Raw genomic sequence first — 21,454 nt, forward strand, 5'->3', positions numbered from 1 at the left:
TATATTTCTCCATCAATATAATCTACTAAGACTAACCCAGAAAGAAATTGATGAATTCAGCACACCAGTTACAAGCATTGAAATTGAAACAGGAGGGCCTCCCTGGGGGTGCAAGTGGTTAAGCACAGCACTGTGAAGCTATCCACAGCCTCTGCAGCAGGAGTTTGATCCCCACCATCCAGGGAGCTACCCACATGGCACAGAAGACCTCTCCTGTCTCATCCGCTGCTCCCCTCAGCAGTGTATTTCAGTGTATTTGTTCCCTTTTCTTTTTCAGGAGTCTTATCCTGGGTTATTGGCTCTGGCTACTGGTAGGTGCTTGAGTTCTAGTTTGTTCACGCATTTCTTTGTTTCGGTTTTAACCCTGGGGAAAGGGGTGGCAGGGGTTTTGGATATTTCAGCCTGGGCTTCAAGTAGTAGACTCTTCTGTAAGGAAACCAAAGTTTAGGATACAGCTGTCAAGTCAAAAGCACTCCCTATGTGCCCCAGCTCTCCAACAATGTACCCTCCATCCTGGGTACCTGCTCATACAACCTGTTATACAGTGCTGCTATGATAAAGCAGCCCTGACCGTAAAATGGGGAAAAGACTGTGTCTTTAACAGAAGTTGGTGGAAAAATTGCATAGCCACACATAAAAGAATGAAGTCAGATTATCACTAACACCGTGCAAGAAAACAAACTCCAAATGGATTATAAGTTCACATACAAGACTTCAGTGATAAAATACACAGAAGAAAACAATGGTGATATAGTCAATGATATCAACAGTAAAGATATTTTTGGTGACTTGAACCCTATGATAAGGGAATTAAGACAAAAGCATTGGAATTACCTCAAGTTTAAAAGCTATACAGCAAAAGAAAAAATAAAATGATTAAATGGACATCTTATTGAATGGGAGAAAGTTTAATATATCCAATAAGTGATTAATATCCAAGATATATAAAAACTCATATAATTCAACACTAAAAAAACCCAATTTAATAAATGTGCAGCAGATTTGAGCAATTAATAAATGAGATATCCACAAAGTCAAAAGAAACCAACAAAAAACCCATTTGTTCCACAGTGTTCATGGAAGCATTATTTAAGATAGCTAGGATATGGAAGCAGCCTAAATGTCCATTGATAGCAATTGGGCCAAGAAAATATGGTATAATCACACCAACGAGTATCATATAGTCAAAAGAAAGGATGAAATGCAGCCACTTTTTTTTTTATTTTTTATTGTTTTTTTCCAAAGATTTATTTATTTATACAAGAACTGGGGTACAGTCAGAAGTGCTGGTGGGTGAGAGAATTAACCAGAGCCAGAGCAGGGAACAGAACAGACAGACCGACAAAATACACTGCTGAGGAGAGCAGTGGACACAGCAGGAGAGATCTGCGCGCCATGTGGTACCCTCACCGGCAGCCGGGGATCGAACCGGCGCTGCAGAAGCTGCAGGAAGCTTTGCAGCCCAGCGCTCAACCGCTGAGCCACCAGGGGAGGCGCTTTTTTATTGTTTTTTAAAAGATTGATTTATTTATACAAGAGCTGAGGTACAGGTTAGAGGCACGGGAGGATGAGAGGATTCACCAGAGACAGAGCAGGGAGCAGAACAGGCAGATGGACTGAGAGCAATGCTGAGGGGAACAGCAGGCGAGACAGGAGAGGTCTGCTGCGCCATGTGGGTATCTCCCTGGCTGGCTGGGAATCAAATCCGTGCTGTAGAGGCTGAAAAGCAGCCTTTTTTAACAAAATGAAGGCAATTTGAGAGAATGCAGCAAAGTAATACAGAATGGTAAAAATGAATACTGAACATTTGCAATTTGATAATGTAAAATCCTTTCAGAAATCAGTGGCTATTAATAAACATTCTGAGGGCTCTGCGGTTAAGAGAGAGGAGGGAAAGATAGGGAATATAAGTGGAATACAAGGAAAGATGGTGGGGAAAAATCTTCAGAAAATAATAATAGAGAAATCAAAGTTTATAATGTTTATTACATGTCAGGTATTTTTAAAAAATAATATTTCTCGGTGCATACTTTTCTTGATTTTTTGGGACTTTTTAAATCAATTTTTAAATGCTTTTGAATACTGCTATTAAATATTCTCAAGTCAGCTTGCTTTTCTCCCTTACGCACATTATGATTTTCTTGTTTTTCTTTTTGCTCCTAGGACTGTAGGATTCTTTATCTTAGTCAACTGACACCTTTACTAGAATATGTTCCAGTTTTGATTAGTTATTATCAGTTATTTCTGAAATTAAGAGTACTTCCTAGTGTATTGTTTCAAATCTTTTATTTCAGTAGTATTTTCTTGAAGTATACTTTTGAATTTTGGGCACCTATTTGTTCTATTTTCTGCAGGAAAGCAAATTATGTAATTTGAACAAATATTAAATTTACCCTGCTTTTTTTTGGGTTCTTTCATAATTATCTTGTCTGTTTTTAAATTAAGCATTTAAAGATATTTTTATGAATATAAGTGATGACTCATTTGTGTATGTGAACCTTGTAAAAAACTGGAACAAAGTTTTAGTCTTTCTAAGACACTGTAATTTTTTTTTCAGGTTTTCAAAATTCATTTCTACAAATCATAGTTCCAGAGAAAATTCAAGCAAATACAAGTAATTCAAAAATAGAAAATGTAAGAAATGTTTTTATCAAAAATATTATATAAAATTTCTTGTTTTTATTAAATAGCAATGAAATGTATACATTCCATTATGATATGTGTATAGTTAGTAATACTACTGAATAGGAATTGAAAAATTTCATGGATAAAGTAAATATATACATCATACTGATATGTTTTGTCTATCATTTGTTGTTTCTTTATGGTAAAGCTTTTTTTTAAATTCAAAATCAGAAAATAATGTAAAAGAATTAGGGTCTTGAGCTATCTAGATGATTCAGATTAAGAACAATTTTCTCCACAATGGTTAAGGAGAATCACTTTTAATTGCAAAGCCTCCTTCCTTAATCTTCCATCCCTGTGCCTAACAGTTCTTAGGAGAAACACTTTTATTATTTTTGTTAGAAAAGGGGATTCTTATTCTTACTCATCAATTTATTTAGCAGATATTTCTCTGGAATTATGTGTATAAATATGTGCTAAGTATCAGGGGTTACAGATATATAGTAAAGCAAGTATGAAGTTGTCAATCTTTTGATAAAACCTTATATTTTTAAGCTTTATTGAGGTATAATTTACACACCACAGAATTCGCCCATTGGAAATGTATGGCTCAGTGATTATTAGTACAAAGAGTATGTGAACATCACTGAAATTCAATTTTGGAACATTTCTATTCTCCTAAAAAGTTCTTTCATAACTATTTGTTTCCACCCCAAGCCTGTGATAACTGCTGTTCTGTGTTCTGCTTATATAATTTTGCCTTTTCTGGACATATCATTTAAATGTAAACATACTATTTATATAGACTTCTGCATTGGGCTTCTTTCACTTAGGTTTATCTGTTTTGTAACATCAGTACTTCATTAATTTTTATTACTTAATAGATGTAGGTATATCATGTTTTGCTTGTTTTTCCATTCAGCAATTGATGGTTGGGTTATTTTTCATATATTGTCTCATGAATACTTTTTTATGAACATGTATGTGTGGATATATTTTTTTCTTTACTTTGAGTTGATTCTAGGAGTGAAATTGCTGTGTCACATGGTAAATTTATGCTAAACATTTTAAGAAATGACCAAGCTGTTTTCCATGGTGACTGTATCATTTTACATGTCCCATCAGCTCTTCCAGCTGAAATGAACTGGTGAAAATACACATATTTTTAAGTTGATAGTTGGAATTAAAAAACTGTTTTTAGAGTAGTGCTTTGATTAAAACATAAAAACTAAAGGAAAAGAGCATAAAATATACCTACTATGATTTGTCAACAAGTTCACATTTATGCTCTTATGTTAAGATGTGTTGCATTTACCCTCATTTTTTGAGAGTTTTCGTCATAAATGGATGTTGAATCTTTTCACATTCTTGGCATCTATTAATTTGATCATATAGTTTTTATCTTTTTGTTGAAGTAGTGAATTACATTGATTGATTCTATATGTTGAACCATCCTTGTGTTTCGTTATAAATCCCACTTAGTGGGTGTATAGTCCTTTTAATGCATTATAAGTTTCGGTTTGCTAAGATTTTGTTGAGGATTCTTGCATCTGTATACACTAGGAAGATTGGTTATAGTTTTATTTTTTTTCTGTTTTCGGTAGTATAGTCATGTTGGCCTCGTAAAATGTGTTTAGAAGTATTCTTACTCTCAATTTTTTGGGAGAGTTTGAGCAGAATAGGTATTAGTTCCTCTGTGGAGGTTTTGTAGAATTTTCATGTGAAGCCTTCTGGTCCTGGACTTTGTTTTTGGAAGAGTTTTGATTACTGTTTCATTTTCCTTGCTTGTGATTGGTTGTTCAGGTTTTCTATTTCTTCACTATTCAGCTTTGGATGATTACATAATTCTAAGAATTTGTCCATCTCATCCCAAAGAGTTTTCAAATGTAAAAGAGAAATGAGAAAGCTCACGTTGCATTTGAGTATCTTATATGGACTCTAAACAGGTTTTTGAATTTGTTTCCATGTAATGTTCATAATAATCTCTTATTAGCCTCTGGATTTCTGCAGGGTTTGTTGTAACTTTCGTTAGCTTTTGATTCTATTAATATTTAAGCTTTCTCCCCTTTTTTTTGATGAGCCCAGCTATAGGTGTGTCTGTTTTATTTTTTCAGAGAACCAGCTTTCAATTTCATTGATCTTTTGAACTGTCTTTTTGATTTCTATTTATTTCTGCTCTAATTTTTAGTATTTAATTCTTCTACAAGTTTTTGGTTTTGTTCTTCTTTGGCATATTGTTACAGATTTTAGATAACATTTTGATTCATTTTAATCAAGACATTTTAAGCATTTTTTGGGAGGGGATAATTTATGTAAATTGCTATTTTTCTTCCATTACATTGTGTTCATTCATAGTTGTTCTGGATTCTCTAGGAACAGATATCCTATATTATTCCAATAGATGAGAAACCATATATTGTGCACCTTAAGCAAAGGTAATATCTTATATTTAGTTTTGGATTTCACTTTATTTATATAAATTTTTAAACTTATATTAAAAATGGAATATTAAGTATTAAAATATATTAGTTATTAAAATTTTTAGTTGTCTCACATGCTCATCAGTTCATTAATTAAAATTTTGGTCCTTATACCTTAAGTAATCTTTTGTGAATGGGGTGGTTTAGAATAGAAAATGCAGGGATTTGTCTCCTGAAGATTATGATTTTAAATTGGCAGAATAAGTAGGACCTGGTAATCAGGGCAGAGTGTCAATATAAGAAGTAAGGTAGTGAGTGAACATATAGTTGGGATTTGATCAGGGAGGCAGGCCCATCATGAGGGATATGAACAAGGGATTTAATATGCAAAGCAAATCATACACTGTTATGGGAACTGATGAATAATTTATGGAAAATAGTAGTAACTTTACACTACTTTTCAGAGAATTGAGAAACAATTGAAATAATTTTCTGCATGATTTACTTATGTGATGGAAACTCAGTTGAGAAAGGTTGACTGAAAGTAATTTGTGACTTTCAAGAGGACAGCTTCAGTTAAATTTTGGGTGTAAAGCTAGAGAAGATGAATTGTGTGTAGCCAGAAGTAAGTGTAAGACACTTTTCCAAAGCATTTGGCAAAGAAAGAAGAAAGGGATTCTCAGATGAATGCTTTTTTAAGAAAGAAAAAGCAAAGTTTTTTTTGACTAAGGAAAGTTTTCTTTAAGACAGATGTGTAAACAAATGATACGATGTGTAAGATGCCAAAGAATGGTATTGAGGAAAAGGATAGTTAACCTCTTTTAGGCAGAAAGGAAGAATATGATGAATGACATCCCAAAGAGTTTTCAAATGTAAAAGAGAAATGAGAAAACTCACATTGCATTTGAGTATCTTATATGGACTCTAAACAGTATAAGAAATATAGGGGCTGGCGTTTGGGAAATGGAGAGAGCATGTGTATATTGTTTTCAGAAATCACCTATTAATTATGACAGTGCAGTGACAGGAAGTTATTGTAAATAACCTATATGAGAAATAATGAGAAGAACTATGGCTGAGTGGAGGTAGGTGATTTTTTTTTTTGAGACCTGAGATGGCAGAAAAAAGATTAGCTGACAGATTGAATATAGTGGTAGCAGAGATTTGGTGGGGCAGTGAAAGAGAAAGGAAATATAACTGAGTCATTGGAAATATGGGATCATTTCTAGAAGAAATATCCTATTGATAGATGTAGTTTCAAACATGGGAGAAAGGTGTGAATTTCAATGCCATCTTTTTATGTAGGTATAAATGAAGCAGTAAAAATGAATAATGTAAATCTATAGAGGTGGGGGTAAATATTAAAGGTGAGAAGGAAAAGCAACCCAGAACTGAATACTGTGGAAACATTAAAGAGAAAAAACAAGAATCTAGATGAAGGGACTTACTTATAAAAGTAGAGAGAAAGATATGAGGGAAACCACGGGGAAGTTCAAGAACAGATGTTTTAGGAATGGGGGAGATTGTGGTCAACACTATGAAGTGAATCAGAGTAGTTTTACTTGACTTCAAAGTGCCTATTGTATTTGACAACTGGGTGGGGGGCCATAAGTAAACCATGTAATAGCAGTGTTAGTGGAGAATTTCCAGCAGTAGATAGTCTGAGTGGTCATGTTAACATTACGTTGGATACAAGAGTGAGCAATAAGTATGGAAGCAAAATTAAAATGGCAAACTAAGTATAGAGAATAATATCAGAGAAGACTGAACTTAAACTTGTAGTTTTAGTACCTATATTCAGATTAATGGCTTTTGTACAATACTCTTCCACCTCATTATAAAGATAATCATAGTAGTAAAATTTAGGAAGAATGAAAGAAGCAATACACATTGAGTAACTGTGTATTGCTTTGAATAAAAAATACATGCATATATATATACACTACCTTTGTCAGGGGCTGGCAAACTTCTCTATATCCATATTATAGTGAATACTTCAAGATTTTTAGGACCATACCATCTTTTTCAAAACAACTCCACTTGTCACTGTAGCCTGAAAGCAGCCATAGGCCATACATAAATGAATGGGTGAGGGTCTATCTAATAAGACTTTATTTACCAAAGTAGAGAGTAGGTCAGATTTGTCCCAAAGTTGTTAGTTTACTAACTGATACTTTACATATATGTTTTTTAAATATACTTTTAAGAATTAATATTTTAAAAAATATATTTTAAAAAAACTCTTACTCTTTTTTATATTCAGATTATTTTTAGCAGAAAACTTCATGGTTTATTTGTATAATCGAGGATCTTTGACTTCTCATCATTCAGATACCCAGGTAAGTTTTAAGTTCCATGTTTTATCTGATTTTTAAACCTATTGAAATGATATTGAATAGATGCTTTCCTAACATAGAATCCCAGGATTCACTGGGAAAGCCTTTATTGCAACAGGGATTGATTTATTGTCTCACTTCCCTTATTACACTTTTCTGATGTCTTGGTAAATTAAAGCGAACTAGATAGAGTTAGCACCTTCCGTATTACCTAGAACACAGCCATTATTTAATTATTTTATTAATTTATATTTTGCTGAATAAATAATTATAAATTAAAGAATAAAAAAAGCAAACAAATGTTCTGGACACAAAAATGTTAGATGAAAACCTTTCCCTTTTTTTTTAATTATTATTTTTTAGAGGCATGTTATTTATTTATTTGTTTGTTTGTTTGTTTTGTTTATGCATGCACTGGGTACAGTCAGAAGCGCGGGAGGGTGAGAGAATTCACCAGAGCTAGAGCGGGGAGCAGAGCAGGCAGAAGGACAGAAGGACACTGCTGAGGGGAGCAGCGGGCGGCAGGAGAGGTCTGTGCGCCATGTGGGACCCTCCTCCGGTGGCCGGGGAGCAGCCGGGGATCGAGCCGGAGCCGCAGAGGCCGCGGGCAGCTTCGCAACCCAGCGCTCAACCGCTGCGCCACCGGGGAGGCCCTTTCCCTGTTTTTTTGACTTCCCATCCAACCCATTTACAAATCCTGTTGACTCTATACTTCAAATGATATAACCAGAAACTATCTTTTCCCTTGTCTCCACCTGCTGATACTACTCTTTTCAAGTAGTTTGGATTACTGCCATATATTTCCTGAATCATTTCCCTACTCCTTTACCTTGCCAACCTCTCAGTCAATTCTCAACATGGATCTTGTTAAAACCTCTTCAAATTATTTAGCTTTTCTTCTCAGACCCTCCTGTAAATGACCTCTCATTGCTCACAGAGTGAAAACCAAAGTTACTTTAATATCCTAAAATCTCTACACAACCGTGTCCCCTTTTACCTCTCTGACCTTATTTTTTATTCTCTACCTTGGTTACTGTATTCCAGTTACATTGGTGTCCTTGCTGTTTTTCAAATGTACCAGACATGTTTTCCTTTTATAGACTTTGCACTTCCTATTTTTTCTAATCCAGATTCTTGTTCTTTGCTAAGAACTCACTTTTTGCTCACTCCTCACTTTTTTCTATCTTATTCTCTAAAGGTATTTGTTCAGAATTACTCTATTACATAGTTCTTGACTAATCTTCATTTTAAATTACAGTATTGTACTTTGTACTCTATTTTCCTTACCTGTTTTGTTTTTCTCTATGGTAGTTACCAGTTCATTATGTGCTGTATATGCGTCGACTATTTATTTTGCTTTCCCAGTGCAATATAATTTTCATGAGGGAAGGACTTTTGGTTTGTTTATTCACTGATGTATCCCTATTGCTTAGAAAAATGTCTGGAACATAGTATATAGTAAAAATTTATTGAAATATTGAATTGAACTCCATATTATTTCACTTATATTGGATAGGACTATCAGTTTCTTTTTTTTTTTTGCTCCTCCTACCCTTATTTCCAACATAAAACAATGTGATAATAAGAATTCTTACATTGATTTCTATCAGTGTTTATAGTTTCACTGAATCTTCAGATGTAGTCTTCTGGTTTTTTTTTTGTTGTTGTTGTTGTTTGTTTCTTTGATGATGCTTGCTGTATCTCTAGTTTATTTTTACCATGGTCAAAGACCAACAGTTGTATGATTTTAGTACTTTAAAATTAATGCTGTGCATCATGGCCCAGAAGGTAGTTTCATTTTTTAAAAAGATTTATTTTATTTATTTATGCATACATGAGCTGGGGTGTGAACCAGAGGTGGAAGAATGGGAGGGGTGAGTATATTTACCAGAGACAGAGTGGGGAGCAGTGGGCAAGAGGAGGAGGTCTGCTGAGCCATGTGGGTTAGCTACCTGGCCAGGGTTGGACTTGTGCTGCAGTGGCTGCCTAACCCCTTGTGCCACCAGGGAGGCCTTGCCTATAGTTTCATTTTTGTAAATGTTCATATTCTTTGAAAAAATAGTGTATTCTACAGTCTTAAAATATGGTATTTTACCTATGGTAGGTTGTTTACATACTGTCCAAATTGGCTCTAGATTTCAAAAGCTTGATTTATCAGTTATTGACAGAAATGCATATTAAAAATTTTATTATGATTATGCATTTCTCTACTTTCAACTTTGGATTTATGTATTTTGAAACTGTATCACTAAACAAATGCAAAATTGGAATATTTATGTCTTTTTGGTGAATTGAAACTCATCATTATGTAATGCCCCTCTTAATTTAAAGCCTGCGTTTTCTGAATTATTTTATGTTGGGAATCATCCTTTTCATTTGTGTTGGCATGCTGTAACTTTTTCTAGCCTTCAATATTCTTGTGCCCTTCAATTTTTAGATATTTCTTTTAAGCCAAATATTGGGTTTTTAAGGAAAAGCAGAATTCATAACCTTTGTCTTTTAATTGATTACCTAAATTTTTTGTATTGGAAAATAATTTTATCTAAGATATTAGATAATTTAGAAACAGCATAAAATAATCCTGGGCATTAATCTGAAGAGTAGTGAATGTAGCAAATATAGGGAGATTGTTTTCTGAATGTCATGTTATTCACAAATATAAACTATGTAGCCTATCAAAAGTATTTGGAAAGTTTTACTAAGTATAAAATTAAGAAATCATTAGAAATTATTTTTGTCAATTGCTAAGTGGCTTTGCTTCTTTTCTTTCCTAGACTCAGTGCTATTACCAAGGATATATTGAAGAACATCCAAATTCTGTTGTCACACTCAGCACATGCTCTGGACTGAGGTTATATGTTTTCTACCATTGATATGTGAATACCACAGTTATGATATTTGGCTTCAGTAAATTTATTATGTTTTTATTATAAGTGTAGTTAGAGGAGGATTTCTATGTGGAAGATAGTCCTCTAAAGGTCTTCTCTAATGTCTTCACTTTCCTCACTGACTAGAGATACTTCTAGTTTCCTTGAAGATTTAGAGTTCCTGGTCTCCTTGGTCTAGATCTTGTTTCTTCTTAACTACAGAAATGACAATTAAATAGACCTGTGTACAGCGAGTTGGAAGAACTAAATTTCGTATAGCTTATTTCTAGCAAGTGGTTTTGATATCTACCTTATATTAGCCTAGTGTTTGGAGATAAAAAGATACAGATAAAGGTATGCCTTTTCTAAAGGAAAACCATCATTAAAAGTAAAAGGCAAATTTTTTGTAAACAATTATTAATATTATACTCATGTTTTTCTAATAATATCATTGTCTTTAACTCCCTAAGAATTGTAGGTTTTACTCTGGAATAGAGTTTTCCATTTTGTAAGGAAATTTTTCACTTATATCTTGTAGTCTGGGATCCTTGTTTTTACAAAGAAATGAACTAATACAACTGATTAAGGGGTGAATAGTAATAACAGTTGTTTACTCTTTAAAATCTTGCTTTTATTTTCTTATTCAGATGATACAAAACAAAGTTAATAAGAAATACCTTCTCTTAATTACTGCCAAATTTTATTTTCAGAAATAAAATGGCTCATTATATATCTTTTTGTTATACAAGCAATGTAACCATTATTCAAAGGCAGTATAATCCAGAGACAAACTCATGATGCTTTCTATTTACTATTGCTTTTATTAAGTCATTTATTTGGAGGCCAGCGGAATTATTTGATCACTATAATGTTGTATATTTGTACACCTAGCAGCTGGTTACATAATTTTTGTTGCATTTATAACCATAGAGAAAATAAAACAGAAATTTAGTTCTGGGAATTATGGACATCTTTGTCTCTTTAGAGTCTGCAAAACATAGAGAGTCTGGGTCAGAACAACTCAGATATGTTCTGTATCTTTTACCTTTGTCTTTGCCCTCCATCTTTCCCTTTTACTATCTTAAAGTTTTATAACATAGAATTGAGGAAAAGCACTCACATTTTTATTCTTAATTTTACAGAGGAATACTACAATTTGAAAATGTTTCATATGTAATCGAGCCTCTGGAATCTGAAGTTGAATTTCAGCATCTTCTTTATAAATTAAGGAATGAAAACAATGATTCTACAATTCTTACTGCAAATAACAAAGGCATAAAACAAAATCCAATGGACTATAACATTTTTATAAGTGGAAAGGTGAGTTGCGTATGCTTTATTATTAATTTCAAGGAAGTTATTGCTTTTATTAAATATAGTTTAAAAAGAAATTTATTAAACTATTACATACCTATAACCTCTCCTTGAGACTAGTCTTACCTTTTCTTACCTTACAATTTTTTTTAAACCATGTAGCACTATTTTTCTCTTTGTAACATTTAATTATTTACATTTTTTTCTGGTTTGGCAATGACTTTTTAAAAATTGAAGTAACATTGGTTTATAACATTTTATAGGTTTCTCTTGTACAACATTAAATTTGACATTTGTCTCTACTACATTATGCTTTCACTGAAAGTCCACCTTTCACATCTCTTTTTCTTATGATTTGTTTTTTTAATTTTTATTTTATAGTTACATACTTACAACTTTTAGAAAATTAACTTGTGTATATTCAGTATAAACTTAAAAATTTCAGTTCATACTTTTACCATTATATTCTGGAAGTTTAATTTGATAAAGCCAATGTTTATGAAGGTTGCATTAGTAACTAAATAGTCAGCATTAGTTTACTTATAAGTATAATTAAAGCTGATTATACGCAGGATTGTCACTTGTGGCTATGCAAATTGTTCATTATACACCCCGTACATGTGTTGATCCTCATAAAAGTAATTGTGAAAGATTTTTTTCACAATTTTTATGCCAAATGGCATAAGTATGTATAATTTATATAGGAGGTATAAGCTTAACTATTCCCAGTAAATATGCTCCCATCTTCTGTCAGTTTACAAAAAAATAAAATCCATCATAATTCATCTAGGTGAAAGAAGACTTCATTTTTAAATTTCCCTTGCCATGAGACAAAATTATGGCTAACTATACGTGAGCATATGTAAATATGTGTCATATCTGAATTAAATTATAAAGGAAGGGAGCTTATCCTCTTCTCCTTTTCCCTTTCCTGTTACCTACAGTGACAACATGTTGATACACGATAGCCTACAGGATGAGGGAGATACCATAAGTTACAGAGCAATGAGGCAGAATGAGCTTGTCAGACTTTAATATGAGAGGAAAAAAATTCCAATCTTGTTTGATGCCCTGTTATTCTTATGTTTTTGTTTTAGTTTCTAACCCTATATCCTAAATAATACAGGACTAAAATACAGGACTATGTAATATCCATGTAGCACCAAAATATTAATGCTATCACACATGTGTTTAATTAAAAAATATTTTGTTGACTAAATACAAATTTACTTTTCCTTCTAAGAATTTATGGGGATGATTTACAATTGCTTAGATTACCAAGTATTGTATATAGTATTGATGCTGTTTCCAGATTCCCTTAGAAGCTCTTTTACCATATTATTGTGGATATTAGGCAAGAGGTTGGTGCACCCCGTCTTTGATTATGCTTTTGCTTTCAATACCTAGAATCTGTGACTCTTTGAAAAAAGTTACTTGTATATAAATTTTTCTTCCAGTTTTATTGAGATGTAATTGCCATATATGTAATATTTCATTAAAGTACATTACATGATTTGATATATGTCTATATTGCAAAGTAATTATTACTATAAGTTTGGTTATCATCAAGTACTTTGCAAATATCTTTTTCTTGTGATGAAAATTTTAAACATTTACTCTGTTAGCAACTTTCAAATATATATCACTGTATTGCTAACTGTAGTCACCATTGTACATTATAGTTCCAGAACTTGCTTTTCTTTTATCAGGGAATTGGTATCTGTTGGCCACTATCATTCTTTCCCCTTTGCCTCTGGCAACCATCAGCTTGTTTTATATTTCTATGAATTCATTGTTTTTTTGTTTGTGTTTAACATCTCACATATGAGATAATACAGTATTTGTTTTTCCTTTATATGATTTATGTCACTTGGCATAATGCACTGAGATCTATTGTAGTTTTAGATAGCAAGATTTCCTTCTTTTAATGGCCATCATAACAAAATGTTACAGACTAGGTGGTTTAAACAGCACAAATTCATTTTCACACAGTACTGGAGATAGAAGTCTAAAATCAGGTTGTTTGATTTCTTCTGCGGCCTCTCTTCTTAGCTTATAGATGGGCATCTTTTCCCTGTATTTTCACACGGTCTTCCTCTAGCCTCTAGACACCAATGGCTGATTGGACCAATGGATATGAATGGACCATTATTTCTTATGTCTAGAATGTCAGCTCAGGTTTGTACAGATGTTACATAGGATTGTAAATGTTGGGGTGGTAGCATGCAAGACTTCCTGAGATTCAGGTTCACAACTAGCACACCAGCACTTACAATGTATTTATTATTTAATGCAAATAATTCATACAAGGCTTAGCCTATATTAAAGGGAGAAGAAATAGATTCATATCTTAATGGGAGGCACATGCAAAGTCGTGGATGCAGGAAGAAGTGACAAAACAAATATTTTTTCTATTTTCCACCTAAATTATTTTTAGAACAGAAATTTAGTTTATTTCTAATATGCATATATGAAAAAGATGATTATATATACTAGTTGTTTTATCTTAAGTCACAAACTTAAAAACTGTATTGTCTAATGAACTTTATAACTGATTATCTTATTCCTTGAGTAAACTGCAATGAAACTTAAAGCACTATGTATTGATATTAACCAATTGTAAAGCAAATACTAGTATATCCTGTAAGTACTCGAGTAAAATAAAGATTTAAAATGTTAAAGCCTGAAAGAGTAAAACTCTTATTTTTTTTTTTTATTTATTTTTATTTTTTTTTAAATTTATTTATTTATTTTTTATTTTTATATTCCCCCATACAATTGCAAATGCCCTATTCTGACCCCAATCCTTCCCCTCCCGCCCCCCACCCCCAAAAAGTGTCTCTGGTTCATAGTTTTTTGTTGATTTTGATTTTCACTTTCTTATATTCATTTTCCTGGTCCCTTCTTTAAGTTTTCTAGATTCCTGCTATGAGTGAGACCATCCGGTATTTTTCTTTTTCTTTTGGCTTATTTCGCTGAGCATGATCCCTTCCAGTGCCATCCATGTTGCTGCAAATTGCATGTGTTTATCTTTTTTGAATGCTGAGTAATATTCCATGGTATATATGTACCACATCTTCTTGATCCAGTCATCTATTTTTGGGCATTTGGGTTGTTTCCAAAGCTTAGCTATTGTAAACAGTGCTGCTATAAACATAGGAGTGCAGGTGCTCTTTGGAATTGTTGTTTCTGTGTCCTTTGGGTAAATACCTAGGAGTGGAATTGCTGGATCATATGGAAGCTCTATGTTTAGTAGGTCCAGAAATCTCCACACAGCTCTCCATAGTGGTTGGACCAGTTTGCACTCCCACCAACAGTGCACAAGAGTTCCTTTTTCTCCACATCCTCGCCAACATTTGTTGTTGCTAGTTTTTTTAATATGTGCCATTCTCACTGGTGTGAGATGGTATCTCATGGTAGTTTTGATTTGCATTTCCCTGATTACAAGTGATGTTGAACATTTTTTCATATGTCTGTTGGCCATTTGCATTTCCTCTTCAGAGAAGTTTCTTTTTAGCTCTTCTGCCCATTTTTTGACTGGATTATTTTCTTTGTTGTTGCTGAGTCTCATCAGCTCTTTGCAGATTTTTGTGATCAGTCCTTTATCATTAGTGTTGTGTGCAAAAATGTTCTCCCAGTTGGTGGGGTTTCTCTTTGTTTTTGTTATTGTCTCTTTTGCTGTGCAGAAGCTCTTTAATTTGATGTAGTCCCAGCTGTTTATCTTTCTCTTCACTATCACTGCTTTGGGTGATGTGTCTGTAAAGATGTCTTTGATGTGCAAATCCCGTAGTGTTTCGCCTATATGAAAGAGTAAAACTCTTAAAAGAAAATATAGGTAAAATAGTTTGTTTTTTTTTAAAACATTTTTTTAAAGATTTGTTTATTTATTTATACAAGCACTAGGTACACTCAGAAATGCGGGAGGGTGAGAGAATTCACCAGAGCCAGACCGGGGAGCAGAACAGGCAGAGTGACGAATACACTGCTGAGGGGAGCAGCGGGCACGGCAGGAGAGGTCTGCACGCCATGTGGGACCCTCGCAGGCGGCCGGGGATCTAACCTGCGCTGCAGAGGCTGTGGGCAGCTTCGCAGCCCAGCGCTCATTTGCTGCGCCACCAGGGGAGGCCCGGTAAAATAGTTTTTGACATTAATCTGGACAATGATTTTTTTTTTATGTTACCACAGAAACACAGACAACAAAAGCAAAAATAAACAAATGGGAATGCATCAAACTTAAAAGCTTCTGCACAGCAGAAGCTGTCAACAAAATAAAAAGGCAACTTAAGAATGAAAATATTTGTAAACCATATGTCTGATAAAAGATTAATATCCAAAATGCATAAGAAACTCATGTAACTTAATAGCATAAAACCAAGTTCTTTGTAAGTGATTTGACAAAGAATGAAAAAAAAAAATGGACTAAGGAACTTAGATCCATTTCTAAAGAAGACATAAAAATGACCAACGGGTACATGAAAAGGTGCTCAACATCACTTATTATGAATTGCAAGTCAAAAACCACAGTAAGATAATGCTTCACACTTATTAGGAAGGCTATTAGCAAAAAGACAAAAGATAACAAGTATTGGCAAAGATGTGGAGAAAAGCAAATCCTTGTGCACTGTTGGTGGGAATGTACTTTGGTACAGCCACCATGGAAAACAGTGTGTAGGTTCCTCGAAAAAAGAGAGTTCTACATGATCCAGCAATCCCATTTCTGTATGTATATATACATACATATATACACACATATGCACACACGTGTGTGTATATATACACATACATACATATGCACACACACACCGACACACACACACATATATATATATCCCCACAGGAAATGAAATCAACATTTTGAAGCGATATCCCCACTGTTGTGTTCAAGGAAATATTTTTCACCTTGGTGAAGATATGGAAGCAACCTCAATATCCATTGATGAATGACAGAAAAAGAAAATGTTTTATAAGGCATTTATTTAGCTGACAAATCTGAAACAGTTGTTTGCTGCCCAGGTTTCCACTACAGACGCAAGAAAAAAAGTGCTCTTGCATTGTCAGATTATGGCAGCAAAGATTGAATAGGTGAAATACGGCAGAAAAGCCTGGAGAGAATTTTTTGCAAGGCAGAAATAACCTTGTAAACAGTAGAGTCTGGGGCCGCCCTGGTGGTGCAAGGGGTTAAGTCTCTGCACTATCAAGCTGTCAGTCATTGCAGCACGAGTTCCATCTGGCCAGGGAGGTGACCCACATAGCACAGCAGACCTCTCCTGTCTTGCCCGCTGCTGCTTCCCTGGGCAGTATATTGCAGTGGATCTGCCTGTTCTGCTTCCCACCCTGTCTCTGGTGAATCCTATAAACCCCCCATCCCCCTGCACCTCTGGCCTGCACCCTGGCTCTTGTATGCATAACTAAATAAATCTAAAAAAAAAACCAAAAAACCCAGTAAAGAGTCTGTTTTGTTTCCCCTCTTAAAAAAACAAATTGTGACACACCACACACACACACACACACACACACAGAGGAATATTAGTCTTTAAAGTGAGGGAAATTCTGCCATTTGTGACAATACTGTGTACCAGAGGACATTATGCTAAATAAAATAAACCAGAGATAGATTAATATTGCTTGATCTCACTTATATGTTGGATTTGAACTGTCTGCCTTATAGATGCAGAGTAGAATGGTAGTTGTTAGTAGCTGGAGACAAGAAGAAATGGGGAAATATTTGTCAAATGTACAAAGTTTCAGTTGTGCAAAGTTCTGGAGATTTAGTAAGTAACATTACTATTGTTAACAATACTGAATTATAAACTAAAATTTGCTAATAGAGTTTGATCTTACACTTCATTACCATACAAAAAAGGTAACTTTGTGAGGTAATGCTATATTGATTAGCTTGATTTTGGCAATTATTTCATTGTATGTGTGTGTGTGTGTGTATACCAAGATATCAAGTCCTATATTTTAAATATACATGATTTTTGTCAGTTATGCTTTCAGTAAAGGTGGGAAAAGATTTTAAAAGTTCAAATAATTTGTGAAAGTTTTTACATTTTTAAATGCTGCTTTTCTTTTCTTTAGGCAGAACCAGCTGTTTCAGATTTAATTCCACTTTATCTAGAAATGCATATTGTGGTGGACAAAATTTTGGTATGTGCATTGTTTTTTCTTTGCTTTTAAATATTTGGTGAGAATGTATGATTATCCCTACTGGAAAAGATCTTAAATATTCTGAACCTACTCAAATGTCATAGAGAGAACAATGGAAAAATTTGCCTTCTGAGAAACTGAATATTCAAATTTATACTAGTTCTGTCAGAAATGTTTTATTTGAAATCTTTATATAGCAGTCCATAACAAATGACTTTTTGCTAGTACATCACATCTTTAGGGTCTATACCAATACACAATATTTGTTGTTAAAATTTAAGTGAAATTCTTGAAGCCTTTATTCTTGCTTTTGAAGTATGGGGAAATTTGTTCTAAAAAATATTTATTGGCACAAGAGTGATGACCATATAACTACACAATAGGTGCTTACATTAATCTGTCAAGAATTATTTTTCAGCAGGTTTTAATGGTGCACCTTTTCCAGTCTATTATTTCCTGGTTTAAACATGCTTCTAGATTTCTGACTCCCATAAATTAATTTGAGGACCTGGGAACTTCAGGATCTTGGGGTAATAATGTAATTTGTACTCAACCAGGTGTAACTTTATTTTCCCTCTATTTCAAACATATCAGAAAACAGATATAAAAATGTACTTTCCAAGCTTTCTTCTGATAATAAGCATTTTTTTAAAAAAGATTTATTTATTTATTTATACATGCACTGGGTACAGTCAGAAATGCGGGACCAGTCTGCATTCCCACCAACAGTGTACAAGGGGCTCCTTTTTCCCCACACCCTTGCCAGTACTTGCTGATTCTGGTATTTTTGGTATAGGTCATTCTCATAGGTGAGAGTAATTATATCATTGTTTTGATTGAAAAGTGATGATGAGCTTTTTTTCATATGACTGTTAGCCATCTATGTATTTTTTTTTTTTTTTTTGGTAAAGTTTCTATTTAGCTGCTCTTTTGCCTGTTTTTTGAATGAGCTATTTCTTTTCTTTCTGTTGAGTTATATGAGTTCTTTGTAGATCTTGGATGTCAATCCTTTGTGCAAATATCTTCTTCCATTCAATAGTGTGCCTTTTTGCTTTAATGATAGTTTCTTTCAATGTGCAGAAACTTTTTAGCTTGATCTTAGTACCATTTGTTTACTTTTACTTTTGTTTCCCTTATCTTTGGAGTTGAGTCTCCAAAAATATCTCTGAAGCTAGTGTTGAGGTATATGTCTTCCTCTAAGAATTTTATGGTTTCAGGACTTAGATCCAAGCCTTTGATCCATTTTGTGTTAATTTTTGTGCATGATCTGAGTTGTCTAGTTTTTTTCTCTTGCACATGACTATCTATTTCCCCCTATCTTTGTAGCTCAGATGGCCGTGTTATCCCTGAGTTCAGTACATTTATACTGCGAGTGATTATTGTAAATGAGAATTTGCTACTGTCATGTTTTCTTTAATTTTGTTTGTATCTATTTTCTTATTCAATTCCATCTTAATGTTTCTTTTTTAAAAAGATTTATGTATTTATACAAGATCTGGGGTACAGGCCAGAGGTGCAGGAGGTGAGAGGATTCACCAAAGACAGAGTGGGGAGCAAAACAGGCAGATGGACCAAAAATACTCCTGAGGGAAGCAGCAGGTGAGACAGGAGAGGTCTGCTGCGCCATGTGGGTATCTCCTTGGCCAGCCATGAATTGTACCCATGCTGCAGAGGCTGTGGACAGCTTCACAGTGCTGCACTCAACCTGCTGCGCCACCGGGGAGGCCCAAATCTTTTTTAAAAAGAGGTCTAGCGTTGGCAAAGTGCTTCAGTTTCTATTTTCCTGGGAAGATCTTTATTTCTTGCTCATTTCTGCAAGATATAGTATTCTTGGTGGCAGTTTTTACCTTTGAATATTTTGAATATGTCATTCTTCTCAGTTGGGTCATATGCTGAGTCCATAATTTGTCTCCTCTCCCCTGACCTCTGCAGTATTTTTTTTTTAAAGATTTATTTATTTATACAAGAACCGGGGTATAGGCCAGATGCGCCGGAGGGTGAGAAGATTCACAGAGACAGAGTGGAGAACAGAACAGGCAGACTGACGAAATATACTGTTGAGGGGAGCAGCGGGCGAGACAGGAGAGGTCTGCTCGCCATGTGGGTTGCTCCGAGGCCGGCGGGGATTGAACTGGCACTGCAGCGGCTGCGGACAGCTTCACAGCGCTGCACTCAACCGCCTGCGCCACCTGGGAGGCCACGCAGTATTTGTTTTGAACAAAATTGCTAGACTACTTTCAGTGTAGCTGCATGATTTTACATAGCTACCAGCATGTATAAGTGATCCAATTTATATCCATTTTTTAAATTTGTTACTGGCTTATTTTAAACGCAGCATCAAATCTCTGGGAGTAAATGGAGAGTAAATCTCAAATACAGGGGCCTCCCTGGTGATGCAGGCGGTTGAGCGTGGCGCTGTGAAGCTGTCTGCAGCTTCTGCAATGCAGGTTTGATCCCGGCTGGCTGCGGAGATACCCATATGGCCCTGCAGACCTCTCCCGTCTCGCCCCCGCTGCTCCCTCAGCAGTGTATTTCTGTTGGTCTGCCTGTTCTGTTCCTTGCTCTGATTTTGGTGAATCCTCTCACCCTTCTGCACATCTGCCCTGTACCCTGGTTCTTATATGCATGAATAAATAAATCTTTAAAAGAAAATCTATGAAAATCTTATTAAAAAAACCTCAAACACATTACATAAGAAATTGTATTTAAATTTAAAATTAATTTTGTTTTTCAGTATGATTTCTTGGGCTCTGATGGCATGATTGTAACAAGTAAAGTCACTGAAATTATTGGCCTTGTAAATTCGGTAAGTAGTTTGCATTTCATACTAGTTAGAAAAATTTGTATTAGTTTTGAAATTACACTTTAACTTGATATGGCATTTCTGAATAATAGTCATCCATATAAGTTAAGTTTTGATTTGTCAAAATACTGAATTTCTTAGTTATTATAAATTAACAAAGATTAATTTTTCAAGTATTTGTCTTTTCTGTTTTTAGATGTTTGCCCAATTTAAAGTTACTATTGTGCTGTCGTCACTGGAGTTTTGGTCAGATAAAAATAAGATTTCTACAGCTGGAGAGGCAGATGAAGTATTATATGCATTTTTAGAATGGAAAACAGTCCTATCTTACCCTAAGGCCTCATGATATTGCTTATCTATTCATGTAAGAATAATGTTTCAGTATTCTTAGAAAGAAAACAAAGATATGTGATTATGATATAGCTTAATTTAGGGGATTGTTATTCATTTCTGACTTCACACTTTGATTAATCATTATGTACTTTTTTCAGGCCGTGTATTTTCTTTCTTGTTATCAGATAATAAAGATTGCTAAAATTTATTTTTGTGCTTATCAAACCTTTACCACTGAGGAGATTGATATTTCATGAAGCTGAACCACCTTAGGAATCTTGGATCTAGTAGCGTATGTAGTTTGAACCCACAGTTTGTAACTCCAGAGCCCATAATCTTAACTACTACATAAAGAGAGGGGATTTGTCTTGTGAAGTTTATGTTTCTGTTAAGAGTTTTTATCAAAGGGTTGGTAATTTAGATTAAAAATTTATCCTAAAGAATTTTCTGCATGATTTTAAAAAGTTAAATTTTTTTTTGGTCTAAATTAGTTTATTTGTTCACACCGATTCTTTCTTCACATTGAATAAATGTATCTGAAAGTAGCAAATTTGCCTCCTGATGAACAAACTTGGTATGTTTTAAATATATAGCCACAGTATCCTT

General features: G+C 34.2%; 1 protein-coding gene across 1 annotated transcript in view; it reads left to right on the top strand.

Moving 5' to 3' along the window:
* The window catches only part of LOC119256960 (disintegrin and metalloproteinase domain-containing protein 32-like), a 37,598-nt gene extending 16,345 nt beyond the window's left edge, over nucleotides 1–21,253 (top strand). The window contains 9 exon segments of the mRNA XM_054701121.1: nucleotides 2,558–2,634; nucleotides 4,999–5,060; nucleotides 7,309–7,384; nucleotides 10,156–10,232; nucleotides 11,391–11,568; nucleotides 17,644–17,712; nucleotides 20,447–20,518; nucleotides 20,712–20,828; nucleotides 20,830–21,253. Coding sequence (XP_054557096.1) covers nucleotides 2,558–2,634; nucleotides 4,999–5,060; nucleotides 7,309–7,384; nucleotides 10,156–10,232; nucleotides 11,391–11,568; nucleotides 17,644–17,712; nucleotides 20,447–20,518; nucleotides 20,712–20,828; nucleotides 20,830–20,883 — 782 coding nt within the window. The 3' untranslated portion in view covers nucleotides 20,884–21,253.
* The last annotated feature ends 201 nt before the right edge of the window (nucleotides 21,254–21,454 follow it).

This window comes from Talpa occidentalis, unplaced genomic scaffold (genome assembly GCF_014898055.3).
Source record: "Talpa occidentalis isolate TD23 unplaced genomic scaffold, MPIMG_talOcc4v2.1 talOcc4.4, whole genome shotgun sequence".
Lineage (NCBI taxonomy): Eukaryota > Metazoa > Chordata > Mammalia > Eulipotyphla > Talpidae > Talpa > Talpa occidentalis.